At 50.6% G+C, this 12,282-nt stretch overlaps 1 protein-coding gene across 5 annotated transcripts in view; it reads left to right on the top strand.

Moving 5' to 3' along the window:
* rab11fip4a (RAB11 family interacting protein 4 (class II) a) overlaps positions 1 to 11,917 on the top strand; it is a 75,324-nt gene extending 63,407 nt beyond the window's left edge. For all 5 annotated transcript variants that reach the window (XM_085985406.1, XM_085985405.1, XM_085985402.1 and 2 more), the window contains 3 exons: positions 3,635 to 3,793; positions 7,196 to 7,339; positions 8,738 to 11,917. In XM_085985406.1, the coding sequence (XP_085841532.1) occupies positions 3,635 to 3,793; positions 7,196 to 7,339; positions 8,738 to 8,854 (420 nt within the window). In that variant the 3' untranslated portion in view covers positions 8,855 to 11,917. The remainder of the gene's footprint in view (positions 1 to 3,634; positions 3,794 to 7,195; positions 7,340 to 8,737) is intronic.
* The last annotated feature ends 365 nt before the right edge of the window (positions 11,918 to 12,282 follow it).

Here is a 12,282-nt window from a genome sequence, read left to right as displayed (position 1 = left end):
GGAGGTGGGTAGGCCTGGGTGTGGATATTTGGAAAGTTTGTTTCCACCTCGATTGCCCTTCCCGCCACGTAATTCCAGCCGGGAGAGTCGGTTTATTCACTGTGAGGCTCGAAGCTGCTTCTCTTCGTCAGAGTTCGGCTGAGCTTCGCACCAACATTTTTGGGACTGGTTGTTCCTGAGCCAGTTCCCGACCTGAACAGAGAATGCAGGAAACACTCAGCAGGCCAGGCAGCATCCGTGGAGAGAGAAACAGAGTTAACGTTTCAGGTCGATGACCCTTTGTCAGAACTGGAAACAGTTGGAGATGGAACAGGTTTTTAAGCAGGTGCTGAGGCAGAGAAAGGGGGAGGGGAAGGAGAGATTAAATGGACAGTCTGTGATAGGGTGGCGGGGAGGAGAGATTAAATGGACAGTCTGTGATAGGGTGGAGGGGAGGAGAGATTAAATGGACAGTCTGTGATAGGGAGGAGAGATTAAATGGACAGTCTGTGATAGGGTGGCGGGGAGGAGAGATTAAATGGACAGTCTGTGATAGGGAGGAGAGATTAAATGGACAGTCTGTGATAGGGTGGAGGGGAGGAGAGATTAAATGGACAGTCTGTGATAGGGAGGAGAGATTAAATGGACAGTCTGTGATAGGGTGGAGGGGAGGAGAGATTAAATGGACAGTCTGTGATAGGGTGGAGGGGAGGAGAGATTAAATGGACAGTCTGTGATAGGGTGGAGGGGAGGAGAGATTAAATGGACAGTCTGTGATAGGGTGGAGGGGAGGAGAGATTAAATGGACAGTCTGTGATAGGGTGGAGGGGAGGAGAGATTAAATGGACAGTCTGTGATAGGGTGGAAGGGAGGAGAGATTAAATGGACAGTCTGTGATAGGGTGGAGTGGAGGAGAGATTAAATGGACAGTCTGTGATAGGGTGGAGGGGAGGAGAGATTAAATGGACAGTCTGTGATAGGGTGGAGGGGAGGAGAGATTAAATGGACAGTCTGTGATAGGGTGGAAGGGAGGAGAGATTAAATGGACAGTCTGTGATAGGGGGAGGGGAGGAGAGATTAAATGGACAGTCTGTGATAGGGGGGAGGGGAGGAGAGATTAAATGGACAGTCTGTGATAGGGTGGAGGGGAGGAGAGATTAAATGGACAGTCTGTGATAGGGGGAGGGGAGGAGAGATTAAATGGACAGTCTGTGATAGGGGGGAGGGGAGGAGAGATTAAATGGACAGTCTGTGATAGGGTGGAGGGGAGGAGAGATTAAATGGACAGTCTGTGATAGGGTGGAGGGGAGGAGAGATTAAATGGACAGTCTGTGATAGGGTGGAGGGGAGGAGAGATTAAATGGACAGTCTGTGATAGGGGGGAGGGGAGGAGAGATTAAATGGACAGTCTGTGATAGGGGGAGGGGAGGAGAGATTAAATGGACAGTCTGTGATAGGGGGGAGGGGAGGAGAGATTAAATGGACAGTGTGATAGGGGGGAGGGGAGGAGAGATTAAATGGACAGTCTGTGATAGGGTGGAAGGGAGGAGAGATTAAATGGACAGTCTGTGATAGGGGGGAGGGGAGGAGAGATTAAATGGACAGTGTGATAGGGTGGAGGGGAGGAGAGATTAAATGGACAGTCTGTGATAGGGGGGAGGGGAGGAGAGATTAAATGGACAGTGTGATAGGGTGGAGGGGAGGAGAGATTAAATGGACAGTCTGTGATAGGGTGGAGGGGAGGAGAGATTAAATGGACAGTGTGTGATAGGGTGGAGGGGAGGAGAGATTAAATGGACAGTCTGTGATAGGGGGGAGGGGAAGAGAGATTAAATGGACAGTCTGTGATGGGGTGGAGGGGAGGAGAGATTAAATGGACAGTCTGTGATGGGGTGGAGGGGAGGAGAGATTAAATGGACAGTCTGTGATAGGGTGGCGGGGAGGAGAGATTAAATGGACAGTCTGTGATAGGGTGGAAGGGAGGAGAGATTAAATGGACAGTCTGTGATAGGGTGGCGGGGAGGAGAGATTAAATGGACAGTCTGTGATAGGGTGGCGGGGAGGAGAGATTAAATGGACAGTCTGTGATAGGGTGGAAGGGAGGAGAGATTAAATGGACAGTCTGTGATAGGGGGGAGGGGAGGAGAGATTAAATGGACAGTCTGTGATAGGGTGGAGGGGAGGAGAGATTAAATGGACAGTCTGTGATAGGGGGGAGGGGAGGAGAGATTAAATGGACAGTCTGTGATAGGGGGGGAGAGATTAAATGCTCCAAATGGGGATGGCAGAATCATCAACAGCTGCCGTCTGAAAAAATAGGGGCCGAGGTTATAGTCTGAAATTGTTGAACTCAATGTTGAGTCCAGAGGTTGTAAAGTGCCTGATTGAAAGATGAGGTGCTGTTCCTCGAGCTTACGCTGAGCTTCATTGGAACAGTGTAAGAGGCCAAGGACGGAGAGGTCAGACGGGAGCGGAGAATTAAAGTGACAGGCGACCGGAAGCTCGGGGTCACCCTTACAGACTGAACGGAGGTGTTCACAAAGCGGCCACCCAATGTAGAGGAGACCACATCGTGAGCAGCGAATACAGTATACTAAATTGCAAGAAGTACAAGTAAATCGCTGTTTCACCTGGACGTGGGAAGGGAGGAGGTAAAAGGGCAGGTGTTGCATCTCCTGCGCTTGCACGGGAAGGTGCCGGGCGAAGGGGAGAGGCAGATAGAGGAGTGGACCAGGATGTTGCGGGGGGGGGCAGCGGGGAGGGGAGGGGAGGGGAAATGTGTCCTGGCCTGCTGAGTGTTTCCAGCATTTTCTGTTTTTGTTTCGGATTCCAGCGTCCGCAGTATTTTGCTATTGTCCAGTTCCCGACCTGGACTGGTTCCGGTTTTGGTTTTACGGAACACTAAAACAGCAAAACACTTTGTGGCAGGTCAGCCATGTCGGCCCAGCACTGGCTCTGCAGATTGTGGCGAGGAGTTTGCGGCCCAGAGTGTAAATAATGATCACCCGTGAGTCCCGATGTGAGTCGCACCAGCTCTACAAGGCATGTCATCTTCAGCTGTACTGGTGCCAATCCCTGCATCAACCCTCCCGGGATTCCCAGGGCACTGTCGGGATTCCCAGGGCCCTCCCTGGATTCCCAGGGCACTGTCGGGATTCCCAGGGCCCTCCCTGGATTCCCAGGGCACTGTCGGGATTCCCAGGGCCCTGTCGGGATTCCCAGGGCCCTCCCTGGATTCCCAGGGCCCTGTCGGGATTCCCAGGGCCCTCCCTGGATTCCCAGGGCACTGGCACTCTGCTGACTGCTGCCCTGAGGGTGCGATGAGATGTGTGAAGTCAGGCGTTTGCCGCATGCATGTTCCTCGCTATAAACTCCTGATAGTGAGACCCCCCCCGCCGGTTTGCACTAACCCAGTCTGACCGGCGATGTCACTTGCTGCACAATCTGTATGAAACGAGTGAGTTTTAATCTCTCAGCTTCTCTGAGCCTGGCCTTGCCGAGAGGTGTGTGAGAGTCACGGTTTATTGAGTGAATAGTTTTGGAAGGGTGCCAGTGTCCAGTAATAACGAGTATCTGTCTGTCCTCGGCCCCGTTCACTGTGACTGTCACACGGAGCAGGTGGCTGGCTCTCACTCTGTCTGTGTCTGTCCTTCAGTTGATCGAAGACCTGCGGAAAGAGCTGGAACATTTACAGTTATTTAAATTGGAGGCAGAAAGGCCTGGGTGGGGTCGCAGCCCGTCGTCCAGCGTTTACGAGTTTAGCTTTCGGACCAGGGAGATGGAGCTGGACTACGAGGTCAAGCGGCTGAAGCAGGTAAAGCTGGCTCGCTCCGATTGGCTGCACTCTGTCATGATGCTGTGATATTGCCGCTCAGTGCGATACGATACTGATCTACCATTGGACCTGCTGCCCTCACATTGCGCCAATCCCTCCAAATCCCACAGGGCACAATCGGGCTCAGTGCCCCTGGGTCCGGGAGGGGCGTTCCTGCTCCTGGATGCTGCCCAGTGATCCTCGCTGGGACATGTGTATGTGGGCGCCAGGCGAGGGCCGGGTCAGGCTTGGCTGTGATGCCCCCACAGTGGAATACCTTGCAGCTGCTTGCTGAGCTACTGGAACCCAGTGAGTCATCTCCTTCAGGACACGAGGGAGCAATCATAGGCAAGGAAGAACACCTGAATTAATACTGGTGATGGATTCTTGGTCAAGTTGTGTGTCATTCAGGCTGTTTTACTTGTTAACGGACTGGAATCTCCATCAAGCACCTCATTAGCAGAATCCCATCCTTCCCCACACCACCTCTTGCATCTGATTGGTGTCTCCATGCTCTGGACTGGAGGAATTGGGGAGGTGCGATATTTAAAGGGGCAGTGTCCTTGGCACATAAGAGCATCAGAAATAGGAGCAGGAGTCGGCCATACGGCCCCTCGAGCCTGCTCCGCCATTCAATAAGATCATGGCTGATCATCGACCTCAACTCCACTTTCCCGCCCCATCTCCATATCCCTTGATTCCCCTAGAATCCAAAAATCTATCGATCTCAGGCTTGAATATACTCAAGAACTGAGCCTCCACAGCCCTCTGGGGCAGAGAATTCCAAAGATTCACAACCCTCTGAGTGAAGAAATTCCTCCTCATCTCAGTCTTAAATGGCCGACCCCTTATCCTGAGACTGTGACCCCTGGTTCTAGACTCTCCAGCCAGGGGGAAACAGCCTCTCAGCATCTACCCTGTCAATCCCCCTCAGAATCTTGTATGTTTCAATGAGATCACCTCTCATTCTTCTAAACTCCAGAGAGTATCGGCCCATTCTACTCAATCTCTCCTCATAGGACAACCCTCTCATCCCAGGAATCAATCTGGTGAACCTTCGTTGCACCGCCTCCAAGGCAAGTATATCCTTCCTTAGATAAGGAGACCAGAACTGTGCCCAGTACTCCAGGTGTGGTCTCACCAAGGCCCTGTACAATTGCAGCAAGACTTCCTTACTCTTATACTCCAACCCCCTTGCAATAAAGGCCAACATGCCATTTGCCTTCCTTATTGCTTGCTGTACCTGCATGCTAGCTTTCTGTGTTTCTTGCACGAGGACACCCAAATCTCTCTGAACACCAACATTTGAAAGTTTCTCACCATTTAAAAATATTCTGTTTTTCTATTCTTCCTACCAAAGTGAATAACCTCACATTTCCCCACATTATACTCCATCTGCCACCTTACTGCCCACTCACTCAGTCTGTCTATATCGCTTTGCAGACTCTGTGTTCTCCTCACAGCTTACTGTCCCACCTAGCTTTGTATCATCAGCAAACTTGGATACATTACACTCGGTCCCTTCATCTAGGTCATTAATATAGATTGTAAATAGCTGAGGCCCCAACACTGATCCTTGCCGCACCCCACTAGTTACAGCCTGCCAACCTGAAAAAGATCTGTTTATCCCTACTCTCTGTTTTCTGTCCATTAACCAATCCTCTATCCATGCTACTATATTACCCCCAACCCCATGAGTACTAATATTGTGTAATAACCTTTTATGTGGCACCTTATCGAATGCCTTTTGGAAATCCAAATATACTACATCCACTGGTTCCCCTTTATCTACCCTGCTAGTTACATCCTCAAAAACTCAGTAAATTTGTCAAACACGATTTCCCTTTCATAAAACCATGCTGACTCAGAAAATCATAACATGATTAGGCAAAGTGCTCTGATAGCACTTCCTTAACAATGGATTCCAGCATTTCCCCGTCAACTGATGTCAGGCTAACTTGCCTGTAGTTGCCTGTTTTTCTCTCCCTCCTTTCTTGAATAGCGGTGTTACATTTGCGACCTTCCAATCCACTGGGACTGTTCTAGAATCTAGGGAATTTTGGAAGATCAAAACCAATGCATCCACTATCTCTGCAGCCACCTCTTTTAGAACCCGAGGATGTAGACCGTCGGGTCCAGGGGATTTGTCGGCTTTTAGTCCCATTAGTTTCTCCAGTACTTTTTCTCTACTTATATTAATTACGTTAAGTTCCTCACCCTCATTAGACCCTTGGTTCCCCACCATCTTTGGTATGTTTTTGTGTCTTCTACTGTGAAGACAGACACAAAATATTTGTTTAACATTTCTGCCATTTCCTTATTCCCCATAATAATTTCCCCCGTCTCAGCCTCTTAAGGGACCAACGTACGGGGACACAGACTGCATCCCTATGGAATGAGCAGAATGAACAGCTCCCCCAGCCTGGGGAGTAGGCTAGTACCTGGACCCCCAGCCTGGGGAGTAGGCTAGTACCTGGACCCCCAGCCTGGGGAGTAGGCTAGTACCTGGACCCCCAGCCTGGGGAGTAGGCTAGTACCTGGACCCCCAGCCTGGGGAGTAGGCTAGTACCTGGACCCCCAGCCTGGGGAGTAGGCTAGTACCTGGACCCCCAGCCTGGGGAGTAGGCTAGTACCTGGACCCCCAGCCTGGGGTGTAGGCTAGTACCTGGACCCCCAGCCTGGGGAGTAGGCTAGTACCTGGACCCCCAGCCTGGGGAGTAGGCTAGTACCTGGACCCCCAGCCTGGGGAGTAGGCTAGTACCTGGACCCCCAGCCTGGGGAGTAGGCTAGTACCTGGACTGGGGCTCCCACAGGTCCCCCAGCCTGGGGAGTAGGCTAGTACCTGGACTGGGGCTCCCACAGGTCCCCCAGCCTGGGGAGTAGGCTAGTACCTGGACCCCCAGCCTGGGGAGTAGGCTAGTACCTGGACCCCCAGCCTGGGGAGTAGGCTAGTACCTGGACCCCCAGCCTGGGGAGTAGGCTAGTACCTGGACCCCCAGCCTGGGGAGTAGGCTAGTACCTGGACCCCCAGCCTGGGGAGTAGGCTAGTACCTGGACCCCCAGCCTGGGGAGTAGGCTAGTACCTGGACCCCCAGCCTGGGGAGTAGGCTAGTACCTGGACCCCCAGCCTGGGGAGTAGGCTAGTACCTGGACCCCCAGCCTGGGGAGTAGGCTAGTACCTGGACCCCCAGCCTGGGGAGTAGGCTAGTACCTGGACTGGGGCTCCCATAGAGTGATAGTACGGAGATCAAACATGGGAGCGGGTGGCGATTGGAATCACATCGGTCAGGTCCTTTGTTCGGTCATTTGCAGGATTTGCAGTGACACCCCACAGCATGCTGTTGCTGTGATGATTGTCAGTAACTCTCCATACTGTCTGAACAACCTCTTCTTGTTTGACAGGAAAATTTGAGGTTAAGAGAACAAAACGATGACTTGAATGGGCAGATCCTCAGCCTCAGCCTGTATGAAGCCAAGAATCTGTTTGCGACACAGACAAAGGCTCAATCGCTGGCGGCAGAGATTGACACGGCCACACGCGACCAGGTAAAGAGATCATTAACAACAGAAACTACCCGACAGAGTGACGCCACGCACCGTGGAGTTAAACCCAGGCTCGCGGGGTTGAACCTGAGCGCCGAATGGGTAAACGTGGGCACCACGGGGTTAAACCCGGGCACCACGGGGTTGAACCCGGGCACCGCGGGGAGGTTAATCACCAGCACCGGGGGTAGTCACCTGGCGGCGGGGTATTACACCCTCTGCAGCCCCTCCGTCCATCCCCCGCCATGTACAGTAGTTCTGAGATCAGTGCTCTGTCTGTACATCCCAAAATCCATTTCCCATTCCTCACTGCAGCACACAATCCCACATCAGACTCGAGATATTTGTTATAGCAGAACAGAGGGAGCTTTACTCTGTATCTAACCCGGGGACTTCAATGTCCATCACCAAGAGTGGCTCGGTCGCACCACTACTGAGTGTTTGATGGGACAGTGTAGAGGGAGCTTTACTCTGTATCTAACCCGTGCTGTACCTGCCCTGGGAGTGTTTGATGGGTTAGTGTAGAGGGAGCTTTACTCTGTATCTAACCCGAGCTGTACCTGCCCTGGGAGTGTTTGATGGGTTAGTGTAGAGGGAGCTTTACTCTGTATCTAACCCGTGCTGTACCTGCCCTGGGAGTGTTTGATGGGACAGTGTAGAGGGAGCTTTACTCTGTATCTAACCCGGGGACTTCAATGTCCATCACCAAGAGTGGCTCGGTCGCACCACTACTGAGTGTTTGATGGGACAGTGTAGAGGGAGCTTTACTCTGTATCTAACCCGTGCTGTACCTGCCCTGGGAGTGTTTGATGGGTTAGTGTAGAGGGAGCTTTACTCTGTATCTAACCCGAGCTGTACCTGCCCTGGGAGTGTTTGATGGGTTAGTGTAGAGGGAGCTTTACTCTGTATCTAACCCGTGCTGTACCTGCCCTGGGAGTGTTTGATGGGACAGTGTAGAGGGAGCTTTACTCTGTATCTAACCCGAGCTGTACCTGCCCTGGGAGCGTTTGATGGGACAGTGCAGAGAGAGCTTTACTCTGTATCTAACCCGAGCTGTACCTGTCCTGGGAGTGTTAGATGGGACAGTGTAGAGGGAGCTTTACTCTGTATCTAACCCGTGCTGTACCTGCCCTGGGAGTGTTTGATGGGACAGTGTAGAGGGAGCTTTACTCTGTATCTAACCCGTGCTGTACCTGCCCTGTGAGTGTTTGATGGGACAGTGTAGAGGGAGCTTTACTCTGTATCTAACCCGTGCTGTACCTGCCCTGTGAGTGTTTGATGGGACAGTGTAGAGGGAGCTTTACTCTGTATCTAACCCGTGCTGTACCTGCCCTGGGAGTGTTTGATGGGACGATGTAAAGGGAGCTTTACTCTGTATCTATGCCGTTCTTTCTCTTGCAGCTGGTGGAAGCTCTTCAGGAGCAGGAGGAGATTAACTTGCGACTGAGGCAATACATGGACAAGATAATCCTGGCCATTCTGGATCACAACCCCTCCATCCTGGAGATCAAAAAATAAAGAGAGCAAATGGGACAAAGACTGGAATGGAGAGATAGAGGGAGCGAGAGAGACCAGAGTGCTGGGCTAGGCCTGGTAGTTGGGTGGATGATGGCAGACAATCTCTCGATGTGTTCACATCAATGTTCGTTTCCTGGTTACATGTGAATTTAAACAAATATCTGCTGTGATTTGGGATTTATTTCTGCACTTTCAATCCTATGAAAAAATGAGTTTGAGTGAAAGGGACATTACATTGTTTACATGTGATCATCTGCACAAGGTATTTATTTAGGTTAAACACTGGAAGCAGCAGGTACCAGTGGAGGAAGAGGAGGAATCGGCTGTTGTCCCCATCACAGGCTGCTACTGGTGAAACCAGCGATTTTCTCAGTAAAATTTCAAGCGCTGACATGGAATACTCGGAATGTGCCAGGACGGTGTGGGACCGGACTGTTGTATAGTGTGGACTCTATAACCAGGCCTGGGGCAAGGTGGAAGCGTGGACTGGTGTCAGGGCTCTCTCTCCACCTCCTGTTTTATGCCAGGATTGTTTCACAGTTTTTTTTTAGGAAAACAAACTAAAAAAAGACATGGATTGTGATTAAAAATATTTCTGTTCCGTGTTACTATTTAAGTCTGAGGAAGAACGGAATGGTTGTTCATTGCGCTTGTTTGAGGGTTTTAGGAGCAGGCTTGGCCCATTCTGTTGCCTCTGCACAGGGGAAGTTACTGAGAGTTTTGGAGCCCACTCAGAGCACACAAGGTCTGAATCGAGATCGGGCAATGGAGGAGCCCCCAGACACACAACCTTAATTCCACTGTCAGGAGCCTGTGCTAAACCACTCCAGACACTCCCTGAAAGACCAAAATAGTCATAGACAGCGTCAATCCTCACCAGGCCCCAGATAGCTCTGGACATTCTTGGACTATTCAAGACCTAAACATTCCCAGATCGGTCTCAGGCAGTCACAATGTAATAGAGACGCCCAGACACCATCCCCTCCGCTCCTCAGTACAGTGAAAGGCAGCAATCAGCTGAGAGCGAGTCGGGGGAATGGAGAGAGAGCGATATTACTGGAATGGACAGAGGGACAGAGAGCGATATTACTGGAATGGACAGAGGGACAGAGCGATATTACTGGAATGTGCGGAGGGACAGAGCGATATTACTGGAATGGACAGAGGGACATATTACTGGAAGGGACAGAGAGCGATATTACTGGAATGGACGGAGGGACAGAGCGATATTACTGGAATGGACGGAGGGACAGAGCGATATTACTGGAATGGACAGAGGGCGATATTACTGGAATGTGCGGAGGGACAGAGCGATATTACTGGAAGGGACAGAGAGCGATATTACTGGAAGGGACAGAGAGCGATATTACTGGAATGTGCGGAGGGACAGAGAGCGATATTACTGGAATGGACGGAGGGACAGAGCGATATTACTGGAATGGACAGAGGGACAGAGAGCGATATTACTGGAATGGACAGAGAGCGATATTACTGGAATGTGCGGAGGGACAGAGAGCGATATTACTGGAATGTGCGGAGGGACAGAGAGCGATATTACTGGAATGTGCGGAGGGACAGAGAGCGATATTACTGGAATGGACAGAGAGCGATATTACTGGAATGTGCGGAGGGACAGAGCGATATTACTGGAATGGACAGAGAGCGATATTACTGGAATGGACAGGGACAGAGCGATATTACTGGAATGTGCGGAGGGACAGAGCGATATTACTGGAATGTGCGGAGGGACAGAGCGATATTACTGGAATGGACAGAGAGCGATATTACTGGAATGGACAGAGCGATATTACTGGAATGTGCGGAGGGACAGAGCGATATTACTGGAATGTGCGGAGGGACAGAGAGCGATATTACTGGAATGGACAGAGAGCGATATTACTGGAATGGACAGAGGGACAGAGCGATATTACTGGAATGGACAGAGAGCGATATTACTGGAATGGACGGAGGGACAGAGAGCGATATTACTGGAATGGACGGAGGGACAGAGCGATATTACTGGAATGGACAGAGAGCGATATTACTGGAATGTGCGGAGGGACAGAGCGATATTACTGGAATGGACAGAGGGCCAGAGCGATATTACTGGAATGGACGGAGGGACAGAGCGATATTACTGGAATGGACAGAGGGACAGAGCGATATTACTGGAATGGACAGAGGGATATTACTGGAATGGACAGAGAGCGATATTACTGGAATGGACAGAGGGACAGAGAGCGATATTACTGGAATGGACAGAATGTGATATTTTTGTATTTTAATGTCCTGGTTCTGTCATTCCTTCAGCACAGTCTGGAATATTCTGCAGTAAAGCAATGTTGCACTTTTAATTTTATTAATGCTATTATAGATTTTTAGGGGAAGGGAATTCTCAATGTTTAACATAATGTGACTCGCTCCTGGCTTTGTAGCAGTTCCATTTGTGTGTGCATGTGCTATGTGTGTGCCTTTGGCCAGCCAGGCCTGCCCTGTGTACAGGGACCCTGCACCATTAGAGCTTTCACACCCAGCCAATCCCCCACCACAGCCAGCCTAGAGAACATTCACAAGTTGTAAATTGTGTATATAATAGTTTGAGATTTCTATTCACGTGCCACACATTTGTTGCCAAAAGCTGCAGCATTTTTGAGAGTTGGGAGAAACACTTTGGTCGGTTTATCTGTTTTCTTTGTGTGTTACAGTAGATTCAGGCTATGGTGCCGAGACAGCACACTCCTTCACCACACAACCTCCTCAATAAACTGCTGCTGTCTCATCATCCTCTGACTAAAATTAGATTTCTTCTTCACACAGATCGAGATTGACAGAGTGAGATTTCTTATTTCTACAACAGGTTAAAGGATCAAACTGTATCAGCAGAGTCTGGTTTCTGTATCTTGTACTGTGTCTATCCACTGCTCCTGTCTCCCAACCTGACTGCTGTAGGGTGTCTGTGACACACACGCTCTGCCTGGTACCTGCTGTGGTTAATAACCCCAACCTGTAAATAAACCCTTTGCCCCTGGCATGTTCAAGGAATCACACTGAACACCTGCCTGACTTTTCTGTGTTTGTGTCTGAAGTTATTTCTCTATATTATACTCTCATTATCCCCACAGCAAAGGCTTGGTGAACGCACCACACAGTGTGCTGCCGAGTTTCATATTAGAGCCCCAGTGCTCTGTCCAAACAAACCTCTGCAGCTCCCCCCCAGCTTCTGATATACCCCACATCCTCAGTGTAACACTGATATACCCCACACCCCTCACTGTAAAGGAGGAGTGAGGTAAGGCCCGACCAGATCGGACCAGGAGAGCACCGAGGCCGAGGATAAAAGGAGGAGTGAGGTAAGGCTTATCAACTCAGCAGCGAGGAGAGAGGTAAAAAGTAATCAGTGTGACGTCACCAGGTAAGTGATTGGTTGG

Source organism: Somniosus microcephalus, chromosome 4, assembly GCF_052327205.1.
Source record: "Somniosus microcephalus isolate GS21.2 chromosome 4, FLI_Smic_1.0, whole genome shotgun sequence".
NCBI classification, from domain to species: domain Eukaryota; kingdom Metazoa; phylum Chordata; class Chondrichthyes; order Squaliformes; family Somniosidae; genus Somniosus; species Somniosus microcephalus.
Note: the sequence above shows the minus strand (reverse complement) of the source record. Positions and strands in the feature narration are given on the sequence as shown.